The 25,753-nt window shown below is 40.3% G+C and overlaps 1 protein-coding gene across 7 annotated transcripts in view; it reads left to right on the plus strand.

The window, feature by feature from the left end:
- AKAP13 (A-kinase anchoring protein 13) overlaps positions 1–25,753 on the plus strand; it is a 343,180-nt gene that overhangs the window by 145,313 nt on the left and 172,114 nt on the right. For all 7 annotated transcript variants that reach the window (XM_082835493.1, XM_082835495.1, XM_082835496.1 and 4 more), the window contains exon 5: positions 8,874–9,057. In XM_082835493.1, the coding sequence (XP_082691619.1) occupies positions 8,874–9,057 (184 nt within the window). The remainder of the gene's footprint in view (positions 1–8,873; positions 9,058–25,753) is intronic.

Consider the following 25,753-nt stretch of genomic DNA (forward strand, 5'->3'; position numbering starts at 1 on the left):
ACTAATAAGAACCTGCTGTATAAAAAATAAATAAAATAATATTCAAAAAAACCAAAATAAAGTAGAGGTTGGCATGTCGCCCTTCCATGGGCCCAGATTTCAGGCTTGATCTCCTGTGTGTAGAAAGAGACCTGACCTTCATGAGGAGGGTAGCAGAGTAACTTGGGATACTTCTTTCATGTTTAATTATCAAAGCAGGGTTTTCCTTATTGTCTTCTCAAGTTCTCTAGAGAGTCCACGAAGTTGGAGGAAAGGAAAAGACTGGGAAGTAATTGGGGGGCAGCACGAGAGCAGGCTGAGCTCTGGAAAACCCTGCACATTTTTAACCAGAGTATTTTCACTCTTGTTTATTTTATCTACTGGCTCTCCATATGAGAGTTCATTGAAGGAAGGGCTCTACTTTTTGAAAAACACTGATGTAGTAAGTATCTATTTATGTTCCTCTTATTCAGACAGGGGATTTCCTGTGTAATTATTCTTGTGGCAAATGACATCTACTAGATGTTGTGAATATATATGTATGTGTATATACACACACACACACACACACACACACACACGTATTTAATGAAGCAACATATACCTGGAGTCCAATAAATAACATCATCTTTCCCTCCTGAGTGCAAATCATGGAAAGATTTAGGAGTTACACAGAGTTTAAAATGTTTACCTTTTTCCTGACAAAAGCTAGATTGAAAGGCTGACTTCAGACCGCTTGCCAGAAGGCGTTGCATATCCTTTCTACTTTATTTCCGAAAGAGCTGGACAATCACAGGACTGCCCTTCAGCGTCCACCAGCTTTGATTATTGTGTTATGTAGGGGAGCACCCAGAAGTCACCCTCCCCACCCCCCCGCAGGCAAGCAGATCCTGAGGAGAAGCGCTGAGCCAGGGGCACGCTCAGTTCCTGCTCCCGCAGACCTGTCAAGGAACTGTTCTTCCTCCTGTGGAAGAATGGTGAGGAGGTGTTTGCTAGTTTGGGCTCTCTTAAACCCACTGAATTTAACTATTAAGGCGGTGATCAGCTGCAAGAATGATGTCCCTCACTATCACTGGCTTCCTGTCAAGGTAACAACCGGGGCCCTCCTGCCAGGTAAAATACAAAAGAAAGCGTGGACTCTAAAATGAAGGGAAAAAACACTTGTCCTTTGTCCTTTTCTTATTAATACAACGTCTCAGAAACCTTTGCATTGCTGAGATCTAGAGATCAAAATATTTGCCATTATACAGGACACGGGCACCTTTTCAGAAATCTAATGTTTGGAAACCTAGCTCGTGCTGTTTCTGTGTTGTGATCAGAATGATTATTCCGGTTGACCTTTATAAATCAGTATCAGAAAGGATTTCATTAGTTATTTGTGGGGCTTAAAGTTTATTTTGTGTGGTTTTGCTTTGTCCTGTTTAAAGAGGGTACAGGAATTGGATAGTTGGTTCACGCCACATGATTGGAAAGAACTGTTAGAAAAGCACAGGTCTGAGACTTTAGGCATATCCTTCCCTTCTCTGGGTCTTAGCATCTTTGTCTTTAATAGGCAGCTCGCCAGCTTTAATATTTTTATAGTCTTTCCATGTGCTTCTGAAGTTTCTGATGTACAAAATTGTTCAAGCAGTGCTAGTGAAGACTAAATCAAATTTGAACACTTACGGAAATGCCTGAAAACCACAATAACGTGCCATTACACACCTTTAGGAAGACCAAAATTAAAAATACCAAGCACTGGGCTTCCCTGGGTGGTGCAGTGGTTGAGAGTCCGCCTGCCGATGCAGGGGACACGGGTTCGTGCCCCGGTCCGGGAAGATCCCACATGCCGTGGAGCAGCTGGGCCCGTGAGCCATGGCCGCTGAGCCTGCGCGTCCGGAGCCTGTGCTCCGCAATGGGAGAGGCCACAACAGTGAGAGGCCCGCGTACCGCAAAAAAAAAACAACAACAACAACAACCAAGCACTGGCAAGGATGCAGAACAACATCTCATACATTGCTGGTGGGAATGCAAAATAATACAGCCACTCCAGGAAACAGTTTGGCAGTCTCCTACAAAGTTAAATGTACATTTACTGTATGACCCAGCAATCCCACTTTTGGCTCTTTGTCCTAGAGAAATGAAAACTTATATTTACTCAAAAAAATCTTTTCACAAATGTGCCTATAGCAGCATTATTTGTAATCATCCCGAACTAGAAACAACCCAGATCTCCCTCATTGGGTGACTATGTATGCAAACTGTGGTACATCCATACAGTGGAATACTACTCAGCAATAAAAAAGGAGCAAACTGTTGACATGTGCATCAACTTGGATGCATTTTAAATGCATTCATTGCACTAAGAAGTCAGTTTCCAAAATTATTTACTCTACGATTCTATTTATATGATACTCTAGAAAGGGCAAAATTGTAGGAACAGAAAATAGGTTAGTAGTTGCCAGGGGCTAGAAGTAGGGAAAAGGTCTGACCACAGAGGGGTATCATGGGGGAGTTCTTTGGGTGTTGAAATGGTTTTGTGTCTTAGTGGTGGTGGTTTTAAGAATCTATGCGTGTGCTCAAACTCATAGGACTGTTCACCCCCCAAAAGTGAATTTTATTGTACATAAACTAAAAACAAAAGAACAAAAGAAATTGAACAAGTTAACTATACTTTACAAGGTGAAATGCATGCAAGGGACTAATGGCTGTGATTTCAAGTGCTGGATTCACATTCTGCAGTTGAAATTGTTCAGTTAATTGTGGATTAGAATCTGCAAACAGTGGGTATTTTAAGGCTGAATAGCATCAATTAAGAGGTCTTTGCTTGCTGTTGGGGGACAAATGCAAAGGAACACTCTGCTTACAGCAGTGAGTTGCACATCAGATGCTTTTTTAAAGGTGTTTAAAGGAAGAAGGTATGAAGTCAGCTTGTTGCCTGGGATAATCATGCAGCTAAATGGGCACGTTGTTACATAACAGGACTACTTGCTGTTGAAAGCTAGGATGTTTACAGGTGTTCCAGCCTAATACTTGTACAAAGGAGTCATGTAAGATTTATGGTTAATCCTCCCACTCTAATCGTTTAAGATGTAGTGCTTTTTAACTTTTTTTCAGGTCAGTGACTCCTTTGAAAATAGCTTGGATTTCTCCTCAGGAAAAGATACACATAGGGGCTACCTGCAAAAATTTACATATTGTTTCAGGGATTCAGTCTCCCTGAACCGCAGGCGTGAACATGATGTTAAGAACTCTTGGCTTAGGCTTGATATTGTAAAGTAGAAAGAGCATAGGCTGCAGAGTCAGTTTGTTGATATCCGGTCTTCATTGCAAGAGTTTGTGCAGAATACTTAATCTTTCTGTTTCTCAATTTCTTCATCTGTCAAATGGAGGAAAATATATCCAATAGTGTGTGCTACTTTGCAGGCTCTTTATTTTTAATGTACCATGACCAATGTCCAGTAGCCTTTTGAAGACAAAACACTGTTGAGCTCTGATGAGGGAAAGTGACATGTTCTATAAAAGGATAAAACAGTATAGAACTTAAAAGAAAAAACCTCTTTGAAGCAGAATGAGACTTTTTTTTTTTAAGCTTATTTCTACAGGCAGTCCTTACTTTAAATATCAGCAAGAGGGAATTTGTCCATTTTATTCTTCCAAGAGTTCTTTAATCCCTAGTTACATAAAGCACTGTACTTTAGCCTTAGTTCTGCCTTAAAGGCAAATAATATGGATTCGTCTGGGTGGAGGGTGAATGGTGGGGTTGGAATATCTTCCCTCTGATTACCAAGTCTCACTTAGTTGTCTCAGCTCTTCAGTGCCTCTGTGGTTAGTGAAATGGTGAATTAGGATGGTTTTTCCCCTGAAAGACACTTGTACAGTAGCAATCAGCATAACTCTCAGGTAACAAAGGGTGGGCCTTTGAGGTCCTGGGGGAAATCTGCATTCTTATTTAGTCATGGTGTTGTATAACTAAACGAAAAGAAGATCTAATCACCTCTGGAATGGGACCCCTCCCCACATAGAGAAATTTGGATGGAGAGAAGGATGAGACAGGTTTAAGCCAGGCTGCACTAAAAGCAGTCTGTGTGTTCTCAGTTCTTTATATCTGATGTTGGTTAATAGAACCACAACCTTAATCATTTAGTGTTTTAGTTCCCACACCTTTTCCAGATTGATAGCTTTCCAAGAAAATGTTTCCTTAGCTACACCCACTAGTAATTTTGTATGTTTTCAGCTATCGTAGCTGCTAAAAAAGAACATAATAAAATATTAAAAGATATTTTAATAATATATAATATTTTAATAGTCTAAGGGATTGACTCCAGGACAAGTGGTTCCTTGTAATGGCAGCAATTTTAACTCCAAAAGGTTTTGTTCCCTCTCAAACCTTGATTCTGTCACAAGGTTACAGGTGTCATTTTTCCAAATGCCCATTTCTCACATGGGCCTGCTGTTTACCTTCCCCACGGGGTGTGAAAATTCCTGCATCATGTGGGACTTGAGGTTTATTCAAGAAGTAGTACAGAATAGTAGAAAGAATGGTGATTTTGGAGTCTCATAGATACACAGTCGAAGAGTCCTGTGAGCAGGATGGATCGATGGGGTAGGAAAAGTACCTGTAGCCTTTGAATACTATTTTGTTCACAGAACTCACAGCGTTTTGCTTAGACAGAAAACCTGACGACTTGAAAAGGTGCAGCCATCTCTCCTGCTTCTCACGGTCTAATGCCTGTGAGGCCCAGCGCCTTTCTCTGCAGAGCTGAGGGAATGCGTGGAGGGGTGCTTCCAGCATACAAGCAGATAGTAAACAGGACTTCAGACATTTTCTCCTACCTTCTCCGTGGGAAGCTGGGCCCACAGAGAGATTTTGCCAGTTTAACACGGTTAAACAGGAAAACTAACCAGCCAACATATGGCCTATGAAATAACACTACAGCATAAAGGAAATGGAAAAGTATCATGAATATTCAGATGGAAGACTCTAATTTTCATTAAGAAACCAAAGAAAAATTTAGAAGAGGTTTGCCATTTGTCCTTTAAAAGATTGAAGAAGTCAGACCTATTATAAAATAGGAAGGAAGGAAGGAAGGAGAAGGAAGCAACAAGGAGAAAAATAAGTTTAATGATTTTTGTCAGTCAGGGTCACCCAGAGTATCAGAATCAGTAGGAAAATATGTATCAAGATGTTTCAGGGAATGGCTTGCACAATGGTGGGGGCTGGCTAAGCAAGTCCAAAATTTATAGGGTAGGAGTGGAAGAGAAAATCACGGGCAAGCTCAAACCCACCAGCATGAGCCAAAGCTGTCATCCTCAGACAGGAAGGGGAAATCCTGAGCTGGATGGCACTCCACGAGCACAGCCTGACGCTGTCCTCCTCAGGCAGGATTTCTTCTCTCTCCAGGGGAAATCTCAGCCCTGCTTTTAAAGGCTTCCAACTGATTCTGTTAGGCCTACCCAGATTAGCCAGGATAATCTTCCTTAATACATCAACTGATTAGGCACTTTAATTACTGCAAAAAAGCCATCACAATGAGGGCAAAGATGGAAGGGAGTTGGCTTAAATGATGCAAGGACATCCAGAATCCCAGAGCATAATTAAATTCAAATTGGGGATAAAGGACCCAATTGACATCATAGGAAATGCAGTTAGTGACCTGAAAAACAAAGTTGAGTAGCTCTCACAATACAGAGGGAAAACACAAAGATCACAAGAGAGGAAAAAACAGAGTAAAGAGGTTGATTCTAAATTGTAGGTGCTCTGGATTTTAAACAGACAAAAGGAACAAAAGCAATGATGCAAGGTATGTTAGGTAAGAGAAATTATTTTTGGAGGAAAACCTGAGAAGGTACCTTTTTTTTTTTTTTTTGCGGTATGTGGGCCTCTCACTGCTGTGGCCTCTCCCGTTGTGGAGCACAGGCTCCAGACGTGCAGGCTCAGCGGCCATGGCTCACAGGCGCAGCCGCTCCGTGGCATGTGGGATCCTCCCGGACCGGGGCACGAACCCGTGTCCCCTGCATCGGCAGGCGGACCCCCAACCACCGCGCCACCAGGGAAGCCCCAAGAAGGTACTTTTTAAACTACAACATTAGAATGCTTGCCTGATTGATTTTTACAAAAAGAAACGGGGTGGAGTAATGGAAAGGGTATGGTTTCTAGACCCAAGACAAGAATTTTCAAATCTTGATGATTTTTGCTGTGAGTAAGTTATTAACCTGTCTTCATCTGCAAAATGAGGATAATGAGACCTCACAGGGTTATTGTGAGAATGATAAAAGTGAATACAAACAGTTTAGCCCAGTGCGTGGCACTTAGTCTTCACCAGATATTACTTATTATCTGTTGATTGCAGAGAGGGGGTGACCTAAAAGCACATGTGGCACCTGCTGCTAAGGAAGTTAGGATGAGATTTGGGAGCCTGCAGGTGCTGGAATTGGGGTGCCAGCTTGGAGCAGGTGTATGGCCTTGTTATTGGAACTCTACTCTTTTTTTTCCCCCCACCAAGAATGTGAGATCTTTTTTCTTTTTAATTTTATTTATTTTTTTATACAGCAGGTTCTTATTAGTTATCTGTTTTGTACATATTAGTGTATACATGTCAATCCCAATCTCCCAATTCATCCCACCACCACCGCCCGCCACCCACACTCTCCCCTCTTGGTGTTGGAACTCTACTCTTGAAGGCTGAGCTGGCTCAGAGCAAGTAGGGGATGAGAAAGGGTGGGGATGTAGAGGAAACTACTTTAAGGAGGTGTCAGGTAGTGAGACCGGACTTAGCTAGTCTCTGAAAAATCACCTAGTTCCTGGGCAGTACCTTATTAGCTTTTTTGTATTTGATAAGGATGTCAGAGTGCCTGTGAACAACTGTAAGGCACAAGTTAGATGGTGATATTTGATCTTTTCTGAAGGTTCTTTCTGTCCTTTTGTCTGGCCTGGCCACCTGCTCTGAGTTGTTGATTATTAAAATTTGTACCTACACGTGCGGTGGTTTCTTCTGTAGTGTTGATGTCTTTCCAGCCTGTGCCTGTGCTGAACATCATATAAATCCTGAATTAGTCAGTGTGCAGAGTTCTATAGGGAAAGTGTAAAATATGAAAGATAGTTTTTGCTTCCAAGGAAATTTACCCGGCAGTAAGGAGACAAGACTAAGGCACACGTGACATTAGAAGACAGTGCAGTTCATGTAAAACTGCAGGGTCAAAGATGCCTTCATTCTTACCATGCTGCTCATGTACAGAAGCACTGGGGACTTCAGTGTGAGGAGAAAACACTGGGGTCCGAGAAGTCTGAGAATGCTCAGTGAGGAAGTTGAGACCTGCGGGAAGCCACGGAGAATGAGCGATGTTAGCTCAGCTGAGGAGATGAAAGCAAGCACAACTGCAGGGCACCATTCCCGTTTCCAGACCCTGAGTGGTGGTCCCTGTGGTTAAGTAAGCCAGCATCGTGGGCTGTGTACTGAAGCCCTGGGGTAGCTGTAGCTCCCGCCTTAACAGGTTGGGCACAAGAGGATGCCCTAGGCACAGAGAATGTTGCCAGGGAACCTAGAATGTGATTGGAAGTTGGGAGGGACAGAGAAGTGGGGTGGGGACGGAAGGAACCCAGAGATTATTCAGTGAGTGCCTGCTACAGGCCATCATCTGACTAGCATGTCACTTACCCCCCTGATTTGTTACTGCAGCCATGGGAGTGAGATGGTGGTACCCCACTCTAGGGATGAAGAGAATGAAGCTCAGAACTGAAATGGATTATGCCCAGTCACATGATGGTAAATGCCAAATTTGAACCCAGATTTGTCTAACTCCAAAGCCCTTCCTCATTCTGCCACTTTCTTTTTTCAAAATTAATTAATTAATTAATTAATTTATTTATTTATGGCTGCATTGGGTCTTCGCTGCTGCGCATGGGCACATCTCTAGTTGTGGCGAGCGGGGGCTACTCTTCACCACGGTGCGTGGGCCTTTCACCGCCGTGGCTTCTCCTGTTGTGGAGCATGGGCTCTAGGCATGCGGGCTTCAGCACCTGTGGCCCATGGGCTCCAGAGCACAGGCTCAGTAGTTGTGGCACACGGGCTTAGTTGCTCCGCGGTATGCGGGATCTTCCCGGATTAGGGCTCGAACCTGTGTCCCTTGCATCGGCAGGCGGATTCTCAACCACTGCGCCACCAGAGAAGCCCCCTCTGCCATTTTCAAAGTGACTCTGTACCAAGAAGGGACCTTGACTTCACCTCAGGTGAAATAGACACATATTTTTCTTTCTGAAGGTGTTAGCATATCATCTCGGAGTTAGTCTTTCTTATGCCTGGAGATGCATTTCTTTCTTTCATTAAGCAACCAACCAAAAAAGCTGGCTGTGCCAACAATTTGATTTGCCCTTAGTGTGGGAGAATAAAAAGACCTGTGTGTACTTAACAAGCAGAACCTGTTTTTAGTGTTTAACTAGCCAACTGCTCTCTGGGTGTTATTTTTTTTTTTAAGTAATTATACCCTTTTTGATATACCTGTCTAAGCCCCAATAACTATTCCCCTTGGATCCCGATCCCCATGTTATGAGGCTGCATTCACTTCTTTCTTTTTCTTTTCAGGAAAAGAACATATGTGTAGTACAGTCACCCTTAAAATCTACCTGTATAAATTTGTTGAACAAATGCATTAAATCAGAATATAGAAATGGATTCTCTTTTGTAGGACTGTCTCCTATTGGAGATTTTGCTTCTTATATTTTTTCTAGCTTCATTTTGTCTTTGAGAGCTGATTCTACTCTGCCACAAGAAAATCGTTCATGTTGTATGTTGTGGCTTAACTTGAGGATCTTAGGTGCTTGGAGGCAGTGGTGTTTACCTGAACCATCTCTTTGTTTGTTTACTTTGGGTTTTCACATTCTCCTCACTGATTTTCATTTTCTCCCCCATCTGCAGATGGTGGCCCCCGAGAGACATTGATGCATTTTGCTGCGCGGCTGGGGCTGCTGAGGTTGACGTGGTTCCTGTTGCAGAAGCCAGGTGGCCGCGGAGCTCTCAGCATCCACAACCAAGAAGGAGCGACCCCTGTGAGCTTGGCCTTGGAGCGGGGTTATCACAAGCTGCACAGGCTTCTAACTGAGTAAGTGCTCCTTCTTCCCACTTCCTTCTTCTCACCACCAGCCCCACCCCCGATTCATGGTAGCCCTGCCCCCTTGGCATCTGCAGCCTTCGCCAGGAACTAAAACCTCAGCTCTGTGCCTTGCCTTTCGCTGGAGGTTTATAAGCTTGGTCCCACTCACGACTTCATTGTCTGAGAGTAACACAAGTAAGTCATATTCCCATCTTTTTTTCTCCTCTGTTTCCCTGCCCTTACTGCTTCATGCCTCTTAAATTTTACTGAAAACTCAGAATAAGTCTGGTCTGTAGGGGTAGCACTCCATTACCAAGGTATCCAGTTTTTCCCAGTTTAGTACAGAGGAAACTTTTTTTCTGTACTATACTTTTCTTTCTGGTATGTCTTCAAGATTTGAAAGAGTTAACTAGAAATACTTTAATAATTGCTTATGGAAAGTATGCTGAACACTGAGTTTTGGTTTGAATGTAATTTCTATAAATAAAATCGAGAGCAGTGGTCTCTTCATATGAGTAGCAGTAAAAAGCCACTGAGCAGTCCTGGAAACGTGCAGTAGGAAATCCTGTCTATGTGTTTGTGGGTTCAATTGTTATACATTCTGACTCTATTTAGAGAGTCCTTTGAAGGAAGGTTGTTAGTCAAAACATTAGAAGAGTTCTTTTTTCTTTTTTCTTGAATAAATAGAAAAATAAATGCATTATGACAGCCAACACTTTTCATAGGAATATTATAAAAGGCAGAAAATTTCAAGTATAGTTTCTCTTGTTTAATGATTTTTTATTGCTTTATGGTCATCATTATCTTTTCCATCACATAATCTAAACAAGAATCAATCCCATTGGATCTGTGTTATTTTTTGAAGGATCCTTGTAAATTAAGTCAGTATTCCCAAATTCTCAGACATTTTGCCCATGTTAGACTTAATTTAGTTGCATTTTATTTTTTTACCATTTTAAGCTGTTGTGTGAGGCGTTATCTGGAAGGGCCAAGAAGAGATCGCAGAATGTAATGGTACTTAGTGTTATATAAATAGGGGTTTTTTGTTTGTTTGTTTTTCTTTATCTGCCATGCTTATAACTTCCCCAGTCAAGCCAGACAGAAGGTTCTTTGCAGAAAGCTTTCTGATGGGTGCTATAGATACAATGACGGCAGGAGGGGCACACCTCATCTCAGATGAGCTTTGGATACTTGAGCTCTCCTAGGACAGTATTCCAGAGAGTGATATGTTCCATTCCTTTGTACTTCCCATCTGGCCAGTGATTTGATTCCTTCTGCTTGTTTGCCTCATGGCCTTAGGAAGACAGGCCTCTTCCCAGAAGTTGAAACAATTATCTCAGTATAACTATCGTGAAGTTCAAGTGCAGTTTCTCTAAATTCAATCTTAGAGCTCAGAGGTTTTGCTGGGAAGCAGAGTTGGTTAAGGATTGCCATCCAAATGGGGAAATAGTGATTACAACAGCTTCATTATATGCTGGGCAAGGATGTCACAAGACTATTCTTACAGCACAGCTTTAAGGAAACTAGAGTGTGTTTGTTCTTGGAGTATAGTTTTTGGCTTGCTTTATAGTGCTACCTCTGTTACATGTTGGAGAGCAACTTAGCTCCTTCTGAAGGGGAATGGGTAAGGGAAAGCCAACTTGAGAAGTCTTGGAATAGAGGACTGTAGTAGGAGAGTAGAAGCACCTTGCTGCAGATCTAGCTCTGAACTTAGATTCTTCTGGCTGTTATTGTTCTGCAACCTAGAAAAAAATGCTGAGTTATAATTAACAATTTTAAAAAAGATCGGGTGGTAATTTTCCTAAATCCTTCATTCTTACTGTGATATCAGTAGACTTTGCTAGAATTTCAACCATGAAATCAGGAAAGATCATCTTTAACAGATGAGGAAACTGAGTGGGTTAGAATGACAAGGTGGCAGGGCCAGAAACAGAAGCCACATCTCCTAACAGGCTGTCCAGAGCACCTTCCACCCCTAGGAGTCAAAGAACCCAAGAGTAGACTTCATGGGATCTGCATCCTTGGAAATTACAGGTAAAAGTTTATGCACGTGTGTTTCTGAATAAAGAGTTTGTTTTGTGAAATTCACAAAGAGATTTGTGGAAAGTTAAGAGTTGCTCCACTATATGCTGATATCTTTCTAGTAGTTCACTAAAATCTTTAGACTTGGGTGTTCTTACCCCTTCCCCCTTTCAAATTGAAAATTTTCATATAGGCCTGTCTCTTATCCTCTCTTTTCAGTTAATACGAAATTGAAGTATATACACTTTACATTTATTAAAGAAGTATATAGACTTTACATTTATTCCAGCCCTAACTGAAGTATCAAGTTTATTTTACTCCTTTTATACCTCTCCCAAAATAAATCTGTTGTTTTAATTCTTTGCTGCTTACTCTGGTTTTTTTGAGGGGGGGGAAGAGAGGTCATTGTGCTTATTAGGGTCCAAGTTATTTTTGTGTTTGTGTGCCTAAGGCTTATTTAGATAGTCCATTTTGATAAACTGAGTCATTTCTATGTGAAAATTGATTCTCCTGTGCTTAGAAGAAGAAGCTTTCTCTAAATAAGACTCATGTCTTTAGGGAACTCTATTTAGGACATTTTTGGCAGTTCCCCTTTTCTGTAACCCGAAACTGTTAACTTTCACTTCGTTCAGTGACAGGGAAGAGAGAGATTTTGTTGACTTATAGCTCTTTTGCTTTAGCTTGTATTTTGATTTACATTATGAATATGGATGCATTTGTGATCTGAAAATTCACCTTAAACACAAATGTTACGAGTTTTGCCTGAGAAATCTTAGTCCTGGAAGAGTACCCAGAACACCTACACCTACTTCTGCTCTTACGTAGATGCACAGTCATCTCCCACATTTTGAAGAGGAGTTGGTTGAACACCCTGCCCAAGGTCCCTTAATTAGCGATGGGCAGAGTAGGGAGAGAACCCAAGTCTTCAGGCTCTTAGTTTAGGATGCTAGGAAGTGATGATATTAGATGAGTTTTGCATTGGAGCCATCTAACAAGAGAATGTTAGAGCCAGATGCTGCCTGATATCTCGCTCACATATGACAAATAAGAAACCTTAGGACCTGGGTCACTCATTAGAGCTGAGATTGAGAGGCAGTTCCTGGTAATGGCAAAGTGTGCAAACTTTGGAGTCAAGCATAAGCTTGCATTTCAGCCCTGCCATTTTTAGCTGTATTACTTTGGTCACGTTGGGTAACTTTCCTGTCTAAGCTTCAATGTCTTCATCTGATTTTTTTTTAAAAAAGGATAATAATGCCTACTTCCTAGAATGATAACTAAGGGCTGGGTGTGTACAATGTAAAAAAATCAGGGTTTATTTGTCACGTGGTTATTTCCTGGAGCAAATGTAGGGGTTATAAATATTGCAGCTTGAAGAAAGACGGTATAGTATGGTGGAATTGCTTAGGGACGAAAAACTTAATTAAAATCTAAGTTTCCTCACTTAGTAGAATGTGTGACTCACAAAAAGTCACCTACCCACTCTGAGTCTCATGTTTCTCATTCCTTATGGATAGTATATCTAGTCTGTTGACATCATCAGGTCGTTAGAACCAAGTGAGATTTGTGCAGATACCTTGTTAAACTCTAAGGGGCTCTATGTGAAAGTTTCCTATGTAGTCATAAAATCAGTGAAATGATAGTTCGCTGGTCAGTGAAACTCATATTCCCATTGATTGATCTGGTTACACTATATTTATTTATTTATTTATTTATTTATTTATTTAGAGGTACTCAGGCCTCTCACTGTTGTGGCCTCTCCCGTTGCAGAGCACAGGCTCTGGACGCGCAGGCTCAGCGGCCATGGCTCACGGGCCCAGCCGCTCCGCGGCATGTGGAATCTTCCGGACCGGGGCACGAACCCGTGTCCCCTGCATCGGCAGGCGGACTCTCAACCACTGTGCCACCAGGAAAGCCCTGGTTACACTATCTTTTTTTGTAATGTTTATTGTAGTTCTCAGTGAATTACAGTTAGTAGAAAGGTTGGGAGAATTGTAGTGAGGCAGGCTAGTTTTGACTCCATGGTCTGCCTCTTATGGAGCGATGTGATCTTGGGTGATCCACTTCACCTCCTCAGTGCCTTGTTTGTAACATGGGAAGAATAAGAGGACTATCTTCAGGGGGTTGCTTTGAGAAATGAACAAAAGAATGCATAACATATCAGTGAGAGAGGGGCATAAAACAGTGACTGACATAAATGTTATCTATTATTGCTCTTAATTTTCCTTTCCTTCTAGGCCTGTATCAATTTTTCATACATTAAGAAAGTATGGACACAGTCTTGAAGTATTTTAGGGCAGCATTTGGACATCCCTATTTAATAAGAGTTTGCAATTATTCCCTTGTGTAATAGATAACACTTTAAAAAATTAGTTTGGCTCTCTGATATATGCTGTGATGTTGATGGAACTAGGAACTCTAGATTGGTAAGGAATCATTTACAATGCTGTTACTCTTACAGGAAGAGTATATCTTTGAAGAATTTCAACTCTCTAGTGTTGACATAAAAGTGCGAAAATATTTTATTTGCCCTAAGAGTGAGTTTAAAAGTATTTGTCCTCGGGCTTCCCTGGTGGCGCAGTGGTTGAGAATCTGCCTGCTAATGCAGGGGACACAGGTTCGAGCCCTGGTCTGGGAAGATCCCACATGCCGCGGAGCAACTGGGCCCATGAACAACAATTACTGAGCCTGCGCGTCTGGAGCCTGTGATCTGCAACAAGAGAGGCTGCGATAGGGAGAGGCCCACGCACCGCGATGAAGAGTGGCCCCCTCTTGCCACAACTAGAGAAAGCCCTCGCACAGAAACGAAGACCCAACAACACAGCCAAAAATAAATAAATAAATAATTCACAACATGTCAATATTTAATTAAGAAAAAAGTATTTGTCCTCATACTTCATCTCATTTTCAGTATCAGTTCAACAAATCTTTATTTGTTGAATGCCTACAATGCACTAGAAGTCATGGTTGGTACATTACACATAATGTTTCATTTTAACCTTATTACAACCTTTTGAAATATGTATTATCTGTTTTACAGATGAAATACGGAGGCTCAGAGAATTGAAGTAACTAGCCAAGGCTTTATAGAAATGGTAGAGCTACTAGTACACACACATCTGTGGAATTCCAAGACCCATATTCTTCCGTCTACAAAAATTTGACAGAAGGAAAGAGACTTGGGAAAAGGCCCCTGGGATACTGGATGAACAGCACTTCATTAGGAAAGGGTAATAGGCTTTCCATTTAGTCCTAGCCTCTACTTTCCTGAGGAGAACAAGACCCTCACTAAAATCTTTACATTTGTATTACCCATCATACGGTTTTAAAACTATTTTTGGTTACCCTTAGGCTGTCTTTTTGATTTTGATTCTCCCGACAGCCTAATGAGAGGGTCGGTGGCATTATCCCTGTTTTATAATCAGGGAAACTGAGGCCAGAGAGGTAAAGTGAGTTGCCCAACATCACAAGGCTACAAAACAGGCTCAGGCTCAGAGTCCAGTGAACGATCTGCTTAGGTTGAGATGACCCGTGTGCATATGCAGAGCACAGACCCAGCCTGGCGAACACTAGGCTCTCAGTCAGTGGTTTATTATTGTAGCATGCAGTATTGGCCCCTCTCAATCTGTGTCTGTAGTTCCCAAGTCCTTCTTTTGACACATTTGCACTTGAAACCTGGGTCAGGGTCAGGTGGTAGAGTAGCTAGTACTCAAGTGTACATATTTCACAATGGAACCGAGTCCTGTTGAGCAAGATGTTCTGTTGACATAGTGGCTGCCTTTTTAGGGTTCTCTTCAGGTACTAGACAAGTGAGTCCTCAGTAGCCCAATCTGGTGTAAAACAAGTTTGGAGCCTTTGCTTTTGCTTAGGAGGGGAAAGGATGAAACAAATGTACAAACTTAATCTTCAGAATAATGGCCAGAGAGCAAAAATTCTTTCTTTCTTTTTCTTTTTCTTTTTTTTTTTTTACTTTATATTTCTCCGGCCTAAGTCCTACCCATCTATCCATCCATTTATCCATTCACTCATCCTCCTTTCTCATTGTAAGATCTGGATCTTTGTGTTTTGGTAAAGATAAGGTGGTAGGACTAAGTGGAAACTAGAAAGAGGAGGAAGGGCAGTAACAGTTACTGAATGTGGATTACCTGCTGCATTGGTGCTTTACATGTGTTCTTATTTAAAACCTTTCCAGAAACGTCTAAGACATAGTTAATAACAGTCAGTACTTTTCTACAGATGAGAAAATAGACCCAGAGAGGCTAGATTGCCCAAGGCCATATAGTTAGTAAGTTGCCATTATTCACAAGCCTGTCGTTTTTTTTTTCCGGTACGCGGGCCTCTCACTGCTGCGGCCTCTCCCGTCGCAGAGCACAGGCTCCAGACGCGCAGGCCCAGCGGCCACGGCTCACGGGCCCAGCCGCTCCGCGGCACACAGGATCCTCCTGGACCGGGGCAAGAACCCGCACCCCCTGCATCGGCAGGCGGACCCTCAACCACTGCGCCACCAGGGAAGCCCCGTTTGGTTGTTTTTAAACTCTTTTAATAGAATTTTGTGAGGAGGCATGTTTGGTAACATTGTCAGACTTATAACCAAACTAATTTAATTACAGTGATTCATAGATCTGACTTTGAGTGACTTTTTTCCCCCTTTTTTTGGTAAATTTCTCACTGAAGCATTTTAAGAATTTCGACATTTCATAGATTTTTTAAAGCATTCAACTACTAATCTCAGGATTGCCCTATCTGGCAACCTGCTGGAAAATTGCAAAATGTACTTTCTGAGGATAATGTTTGTATGTATTTAACAATTACGCTAGTTACCATTTATTGTATTTGCGTTAGGCATTTTGTGCAAATTCTCACGTTTTCTCCTCTCCCAGACCCTTTGGGGGTGGGCATATTATCTTCAGATCACAAGGTGATCACCATAGCTGGTTAGTTACGGAGCAGTAATTTGAACCAGGTTGCAAATCCAAAACCCATGGCCTTTTACACTGTCTTGGGCTTTCTAAGAAGATGCGTGGGTATTGGAAGTTGGTTGGAATAACAAAGCCATTTCATATGTCTTGTGGTTCCTACCGTACACTTCTTTTTTCTCCCTGCTGTATGCGCGCAAATGGCCCCAGCCTATGTTTGTTCTTGGTGTAACATTTAGGCCTCAGAGGTTTTCTTCAGAGTTATGAAGTTACACAGCTTAACCTGTGGTAACAAATTCTCTATGGCAACACCATGTGATTTTTGAAAGTATTTCTGACTTCACTACAGACCCAGGTGGAAGTAAACATGAACCTGGAGTTCACGTTGATAGGTTGATAGGTGTATGTGAGAAAAATGAAGGATCAGTTGGCACCTTCTACCCTCTAAAAAATACAAACCTTTAGTATATTACACATTATTTGATCAATTTTGAAATTTCCTTCAAGGCATACCAATAGAAAGAATGACTTGAAATTTTTACCTGCATTTATTATTAACAAAAATAAAAATGATTTTTAAGCAAGGAAAAAAATAAGAGTTGTTGAATAAACATTTTGGCTAAAATCAATATGTGACCAAAGCTGAATATCACCAGTGTAGAATGAAGTTGTGTCGTACAGGAATAAATATGGAATAGTATAAAATGTAATTCTGTATGTTTATTAAGATTTAATAGTCTTATTTTAAAAGTTTATAGTGGAAGAACAATAATTTCTCAGCATTACCAGCTTCTAGATTGCTCTCGATTCATTAACAGCACACTCACTTTCTGCTGGAGCATTAGTACCTCTAAGCAGGTGGGTGATAGAGATTATAATTCAGGGGAGTTTTTCCAGAACTTTTTTTTTTTCAGAATTTTCCAGAATTTTGTACTTAGGATTCTTGATTTATTGAATCTCAAAGGTACTTGAGCTGCTGAACTTGTTTAACACTGTAAAACAATCATTTTGACAAGGTTTTGTTCAAATGTTTAGTGTCCATATACACTTATAACTACATACTATGCCATTTTATATAAAGAACTTGAGCATCCACAGATTTAGGTATATGTGGGGGGTCTTGGAACAAATCCCCTGCGGATACTGAGGCACGGCTGTATATTGTTATATCCTTGAAGTATTTGGTTAGCAAAACCAAAACATATTTGAGGTACCTCATTTTTTTCTAATACATTTCTTCATACATTTATATCTGGATTGAGGATGATTTGTCTTAGTTATACATGGTTTTGGCCATTTCTCCTTGTAAATTTGGAGGTGGCAGTGTTGACATTCTTTTAATTTTTTTTTTTTTTAAGATATGACTAATTTACAAATAGAATTTTCCCTTGAAGGACACTTGGCTTAAATGGAAAGAGATATGTACAACTTAAAACATTTATTCTAGTGAATGTTTATTTAATGTTATGAATGAGTTAACAAAAAGTTAATCAGAATTAGGATTTTTTTAATATAATATAATATCTATAATTCTGTAATTCTTCTGTCATTTAAATTGTTATAAACAGTTGTGGCTCAGAAAAGGTAAATGATCTTTGTAAAGTTATCTAGCCATTGCACTCTCTTAATTATATTAACTGTCAAGCTATTTCTCTATTAATTTAATCATTTGAAATATTCTTGTATTGTGCATAGCATTAACAATTTTCACAAACACTAATTATTGTAGTGTTTTACTCTTATAGTAAATACACATTTATGCTTTAAGTGGTCATTAGAATTTTTGTGTCAAAAGCAGATGAGGAGATGTGCACTTTAAATTATGTACTTGATCGTTGATCACATACATGTTTGGTAGACATTCAATTGTTTGGCCTTAAAAATGGCAAAGCTGGACTTCCCTGGTGGTCCAGTGGTTAAGAATCCACCTTCTAGTGCAGGGGACGCGGGTTCAGTCCCTGGTTGGGGAACTAAGGTCCCACATGCCGGGCATCTAAGCCCACGCACCACAGCTAGAGAGTCCACACAGCCAAAAATAAAAATGTAAAAAAATGGCAGAGCTGAACTTTAGTGCATCCCTATTGCTTGTCATCTGTGAGCCTTAGTTTCCTCATCTGTAAAATGGGAAATGATAGCATGAACCTCATAGGTCTGTTAGGATTAAATGAGAACATGCTTATAAAGTTGTTAGGAGCTTTAGCATGTCCCTTTATTTGGAGAGCTAGGAATGAAGAGTCATTGGAAAGTCACTCAGCTTTACATGAATATGACATCTCTTTGCACCACCATCTAGTTTCTGATGTATTTTTTCCTGGTCAAACTCACCCATATAGTCACAATTTATTGAGCACTTTGGGAGAGCCAAACGTTATGCTGGTAACACTTCACATTCGAGGTCATTTGACCTCACAGCAAACCTAGTCACTCCCACTTTACAGATGAGGAAATTGAGCTGCAGAGAAATTTGGGTAAGTAGTCCAAGATCCCACAGGGTTAACATCACAGTAAGGAGTCAAACCAAGTCTGTCCAACTTTCCAGCTTGTGTTCTAACCATTGCCTTATAAAACTTTTGTTTTAAATTATTTAACAGCATAGAATTTGTACCAAATTGCTGATGCACAGTAGTTTGTTCAAATTATGTGTTCTTTTTCCTTTGCGCTCTTCCCATTCTAGCTGTTAAGGGCAGAGTGGCAGTACTATGTCAAAAAGGAAGGAGGGAGGACAAAAACAGAGTATCAGTGCCAAAATTTCTAGTGAATCTGCATGTTTGTGAATGCATAACTAGTCTAGCAGTGAGTTCCCTACTGACGCCTAAGGTAGTAGCCTCCTATTCATTTTGAGGTGGATCAGTGATTCCCCTCCCCCTCCCTCCCCTCCCTCCCCCTCCCTCCCCCTTTTCTGGCATTTAGCCTCTCCCACTCCATCTCAGTGGAGCTGTGGTTGATTCTGTAGGACTCCTTGAGGTTTGGCACTGTTAGGGTGATGTGGTTTCATCGACGATATTGCTGTAACCCTCAAATAAGGAACTAGATGCTGCAGTTCCTGTCAGAAGTAGACTGAGCAAAACATGCCTGCTGGGTTTCCTCTGCTGCTAAAGCCAGGACCCAAATAGGATGGGCTTGCGATACTCGTGGTGCTTGGGCAGCCATAAGTGAGTATCAGCTTCCAGACTGTTGCATTGTTGACCTTCATTGTTTATTCTCTGCCATTTGATCTGGCTTTTTGCTGTATCTTAGCAAGTATCTTTGAGCTTCCGCCTGAATGACTAGTACCGGAAAAATGTTTTTCTCTGCAGTTGATTTGACAGGGTTTTACATTTACGTTAGCATCATACTGAACTTTCTTCTTGAGTTGCAACGTGCTAGACAAGGTAAGAAGGCAGAGGTTGATTGGTTGTTGACTGTTGCATAACAACCGGAATGCTGGGAAATAAGTTGGAATTCATTCTGAGCTTATTGAATTTTGTTGTACCACATACATAAACCTTGAGGTTTTGGGCCAGCTATGGATACTCAGTTTGGATGATGTAATCCTCTCTCTGAGGAATGGCGTCTTGATTTGTGTTTTTCTACAGTTGAAAATTTGCTGTGGATATTATAAAATTTATAACAGAAAACCCAATATACCTGATTAGCTTCTGATAAATATTATATCAGACTTAGAATTTGCATAATTTGAATATGTGCTCATAGTTTGAAACTGTTAGAGGGTAAGTATTACTGTGGATAGTGTAAAGAGGTACAGAAGTTTTAGAATTAGATCTGGGTACAAGTTCTGGCCTTTTCACTTACTAACTGTGAACTGGGGCAAGCTGTTCCTTAAGCCTAAGTGTCCTCACATGAAAAATGGAAATACACTGACCCCTGCCTCAAATTGGTTGTAAGGATTAAAAGTCAGTAATATACACCTGGTACCATACTAATTGTACTAGTATTGCTGGCTTCATTCTTTGCTTTTTTTCTCCTTTGGCTTCCTCCTTCTAATATGTTCTCACCTCATTCAAAATAAAATTCTGGTTCCTACATGATCTGCAAAGCTCCATGAGATCCAAACTCTGTACAACTCTCAGACCTCATTTCATAACATTCTCTTTATTTCCTTTGCTTTCACTGCACAGCTACACTGGCCCCAGCTGCACTGGCCAGCTGGTTGCTACCTCAGGCTCTTTGTACTTGCTGTACCCTTTGCCTGATACATTCTGTCCCAGTAAACTCCACATGCTGGCTCTTTTGTATGATTCAGATCAATTGCCTTATCTCCTGAAAGATTTTCCTGACACCTATCTTCAGAAGCCACTGTCTCCACTCCAGGGAATTTTCTGTGCTAAACACCTTGTTTTATTTTCTTTAAAGCACTTACCTCTAACTGTAATCATACCCCTCTATACTATAAGTTCCATTATGGTAGGAAGCTTGGCTGTCTTATTTATTCATCAATATATTTCTTGTACCTAGGAACATAAAAGATACTGCATGAATGTTTGTTGAATGTTTGAATGAATAAATGAAAAAATACATAACCTAGACTATTCATTTTCTGAAAATATGTTTTTTTTAAATATCTTGAAATATGAACTTAAGAACAGAGAAGACCAAATTCCTGGTAGAATGCATTTGTAATACAGTGGCATACCATCTTTTCAATGGACTTTTGGTAACATTTTATTTAGCAATAGAAAAATACGTATATGAACATTTGAAAACAAGTATTCATACAGAGCTTTTCATATACTGAGAAATAGTGTTTTTGTAATTGCCACATGTGTAACCCAGTTCCCTCCTATTTAATAGGATTTAGATTTTCATTTTAAACTTGTACAGAGTAAGTTAAAATTCTCTATATGTTTATGCTGTAAATATCTTCTAGGGTTTTTTTATACATATACCATTTTAGAGAATATGTGCTAATATGAAAATGAGTTTGTTAAGATACAGATGTTCAGTAGGATACCTCTTAGTACTTTTTTTAAGGGTAATCTAAAGAAACATTTAGCTTGTAGCTTTTCTTTTAGCTCATTAATCCGCATAAGTTACTATACTAAATTGCTTAGGAATAGATTGCTTGGAATGAATTTAAAAAATTGTATTTTAACCTTCATTCAGCCCTTAGCTCTGTGAAACCTTGGTTGGTTTACCCGAACTTTGTTCTTCGTCTACATGCAGAACATCAGCCTTATCACTTGGAATATTAAAAATGGTATTTATAATGAAAGTGCTCTGAAAAGCTGGGTACTGCTTTACAGTGTACAGTAGTCCCTCAGTATCCATGGGGGGTTGGTTCCAGGACCTGCCACTGATACCAAAATCCATGGATGCTCAGGTCCCATCGTTGGCCATCCATATCTGCAGTTGCGCAGCCTCAAATTCAAGCAGCCGCAGATTGTGTAGTACTATATGTCTTTATTGAAAAATATCCATGTATATGTGGGACCTGTGCAGTTCAAACTTGTGTTGTTCAAGGGTCAACTGTATCATTTTTATTATGTACAGTGATTAGTTTCCTGTATTTCACATTTGGTTAAAGGAAATCATGTCAGTAAATTGCAGAAGTTCTTGGTGACGTGTCTGTTAAAGTGGATTTTTTAGGTGCTTTTGATTTTCTAAAAATAATAATTATAAACACTGTTTGGGATTGAACTTTTAAAATACTCTTGAATATTATTGAGTTAGTTTTCAGCTTTTCCAGGACAATGTGAAGTATACCTTGGGACAAAAGGAAACTTGTCCAGTGGGTCCGTAGCTGGTACCACATTCCATATTCCAGTCTATGCCATGACTTTCCTTTCTGTTGCCACTTCTCTCCAGGGTCTCTAGATGTTAAGAATGTAAAATATGGTTCCTCGCAGTCTGGAGGGATCTCTGTCGTATAACACACTGCTGTTCAAAATGAAGGAGGCCCTGGATCAGGGCTGATCTGCCAACTCTTTGTCACTGGTCCATGATGAGATCAGTATAATGTATAATGAGAGTACTGTATGTGTTTAGAAACTTTTAATAGTAATTTGACAGAGTAATTATATGTCTATTGAATCTATTAAAACTTTGGGCATAAGTTTTTTATCTTGTAAATTTTGTTTTTCTAGTAATTTTTAGAATTTTTACTTCTGTGATGAATTGGAAATTCATAGTTTGAGAAGTTCTCATCTGACACATTTAATTTACTTATTGTATAGTTCTGTAATCAGGGAGAGTAGATCAATGTTTTATGGTTTCTGCAAAAGTAGCAACTTAGAGGAGACCTGAAAAAAAGTCACATCTGTCTGTGACTAGTCTTTATTTTGACTTATTTTACTTATCTAACTGCTTCTAAGTAAGATTAATCCATTTCATCAATTGAATTATGAAAAGTGTTGAATAAGGGCAGTGGGGTTTATAAAAATACACACGATCATTAGAAGCTTATTGGACTTAAGTATGGGTTCTTTTCTTAAATTTTAATGACAGTAACCTGCTATAAAGTCAAATGAACTTCATGCCTGAAGATAAGAGTCCTGCCCAGATTAATGAACAAAAATTCTTTTTCTTTTTCCTGAACTGGAAAAGCTAGTTTACAGAGTGATGACTTGTATTAAAGTTATCAGTTTCTATAAGTAGAACAAATAGCTTATCTATAGAATCATGGAATCTTCACTGTTGGAAGCCTGTTACTCAACTGATTTTAATGGTCACCATTACATTGGAGTTTGGGATTCATATTTAGCTCTTAGTCTTTCTATCATATTGAGTTTCAAGTGCTTGTCAGAAATAAGATTGGAAAAAATGGATGTGCGTTCCCTTCCCTCTATTATGAATAGGTTATTTAAATCGGTAAACATATAGGGTTGCTATTTGATTTTGTTTGTGTGTTTGCTCCATGAGAAAGCTAAAGAAGAAGAAACTAACATTTTAAAGACATATTACCTCTCTTCTAATAGTTGGATATTGGATTTTTCTTCCTGATTTGTTTTCTGTCATCAGTCTGAAGTTACTTCATACAGTTCTATTTTTCTTCCCAAGTTTCAGACTATTTTGTAAGCATTTCTGTCTCTTTTCCCAACCTAGAATTTAATTTTAGTCAACAGTGATGTTCTCCCTTTCAAAATAATTCCCACGTGCCTGTGTTTCTCACTCTTATTAAGTAACATCAGGCACTTTGTAGGCAAAGGACATAAGTAGGTATTAAGCCAATAACTGTCATGGAAGAGGCAGAGAATCATAAGTTGTGTGAGAGATCAATCTATCTTTATATAAGGATAAACCCAGTAATATTTAAATAGAAATCTCCATCATTTAGCTGACCTAAAGTCATCTGGGAAGTGAGGGGGCTGAGAAAGAGAGGATGCATTACTGAGTGAGTAGAAATTGATCCATCTGGGTTGCTTCTTAGCTGAAGATCTGTTTGAAGTGCCTGGTGTTGTTCTGGGGATGAATTAAATGTAACTGTATCAGAGTCCAAGCTGAGACTTCCGGGTTGTGGTTTTTTTTGTTTTTAAATATTTATTTATTCTTGGCTGTGTCAGGTCTTAGTTGCAGCACGCAGGATCTTTCATTGCAGTGCGTGGGCTTCTCTCTAGTTGTGGTGCGTTGGCTTCTCTCCAGTTGTGGCATGCGGGCTCAGTAGTTGTGGTATGTGGGCTCGTAGTTACGGCACTTGGGCTCAGTAGTTGCGACATGCAGGCTCTCTAGTTGTGGCACGCAGGCTCCACAACACACAGGCTCAATAGTTGCGGCACACGGGTTCTCTAGCTGTGGCACGTGGGCTCCAGAGTGCATGGCCTCTCTGGTTGTGGCACGTGGGCTCCACAGTGTGCGGACTCAATAGTTGCAGCTCGCAGGCTCTCTGGTTGTGGGCCGCAGGCTCCAGAGTGCATGGGCTCTGTAGTTGTGGCGTGGGGGCTTAGTTGCCCTGCAGCATGTGGGAACTTAGTTCCCCAACCGGGGATCGAACCTGTGTCCCCTGCATCAGAAGGTGGATTCTTAACCACTGGACCACCAGGGAAGTCCCTGTGTTGTGGTTTATATCTCCATGTTCCCTTGATGCAACTCTCGACGATGCCTGCACTAAGCTGCCTCTGTCTTTGACTTAGGCCAGAAGCAAGAAAGATAACAGGGAGGGAAGAATTGCATTTTTTTTAAACAATTACGTTTACATAACAAAGTTATTCATAATGCTGCCACCAGAAGACAGGTTTATTTTATTATCAGATATTACGTCCCACATTGCATGGAATTGCTTAAATAGTTGCAGCTGATATTCTGTTTTGTATTCTGATACTTTTTCACTGTTTCATCCTCTTAATCTATTTCTCTGGTCTTTATAATTATCTTTTAGGCCATCTAAAATATTTTGTTTATCATGAGTATTTAAACCATTTAACATTGAATGTTAATTTTAATCTTAAAAAACCCAGAAATTAACTAATGAATGCTGCAGTGAGCCTCATTTTTTACTTACTGATTTTTATTTCTGTTAAATTATTTATATAGGATAAATTCCAGGGAACTGTATAAAATTCCAGGGAACTGTATATAGGTCAAAGGATATATTAACAACTCTAGTATTCATTGCAGTCTTGCTAGCCTTAGCTATACTTATGTAAATGAATTGGGACCTGTAGGTTACTTTAATGTGGTGTTTTACAACCTTAGCTGCACATTAGAATCACATGGGGATTCTAATTATACGTTAGAATCTCCTGGGAACCTTTAAAAACTATTGATACCTCAGCGCCTCCTCCAGAGATTTTTATTTAGTTCGTGTGAGGTGTGATCTGGACATGAGGATTTTTAAAAGCTCTCCAGGTAATTCTAAAATGCAGTTAAGATTAAGAACTTTGCTTTAGTGGGAAAATTAGACTTAACATTGCATCTGAAAATTAATTCCTGAGAGTTTGTTGAATTAGGTTGGTGGCTTAAATCTGATTAAGTAAGAACAGTCAACAACTAAGTAGCTTGATCACATCAATAAATATTTAGATGTTAATCTAGTATAAACTTGACTTTAATTTTTACTTACCCTGTGAATGTTGGTATATTAGATATTGATGTAAATATAACTAGTATCATGGTAGGTATTAAAAATTATTTTTCAGGGGGCTTCCCTGGTGGCGCAGTGGCTGAGAGTCCGCCTGCCGATGCAGGGGACACAGGTTCGTGCCCCGGCCCGGGAAGAACCCACATGCCGCGGAGCGGCTGGGCCCGTGAACCATGGCCGCTGAGCCTGCGCGTCCGGAGCCTGTGCTCCGCAACGGGAGAGGCCACAACAGTGAGAGGCCCGCGTACCGCAAAATAAAAAAAAAAAAAATTATTTTTCAGGATTTGAAAGCAGTGCAATAAGGTGAAGCTAGAAAATAGAGAACTTCGACTGTTAGAGGAGCAAGGTATTCCAAAAGTCATGGAACCATAGAGTAAGAGAGCCCAAGTAGCCCCTCAGAGTGAAAAGGAACAGAGAAGAATGACCACAAAAGCCGTGGACCACAAACTATACCCATGTCCACAATGCACAACAATCTAGAACTTGCATCTCCAAAACTTAATCCTCCAAAGTCCATATGTTAAAAATATTTAGTTTGTTTCATTGGTCTGCATTTTCTAGTGCAAAATAGGCAGCAGAGACGTATATATGTGGAACCTAGAAAAATGGTACAGATGAATTGGTTTGCAGGGCAGAAGTTGAGAGACAGATGTAGAGAACAAATGTATGGACACCAAGTGGGGGAAAGCTGCAGGGGGTTGGGGATGGTGGTGTGATGAATTGGGCGATTGGGATTGACATGTATACACTGATGTAT

This window comes from Leucopleurus acutus (genome assembly GCF_964270905.1).
Source record: "Leucopleurus acutus genome assembly, chromosome: 1".
NCBI lineage: Eukaryota > Metazoa > Chordata > Mammalia > Artiodactyla > Delphinidae > Leucopleurus > Leucopleurus acutus.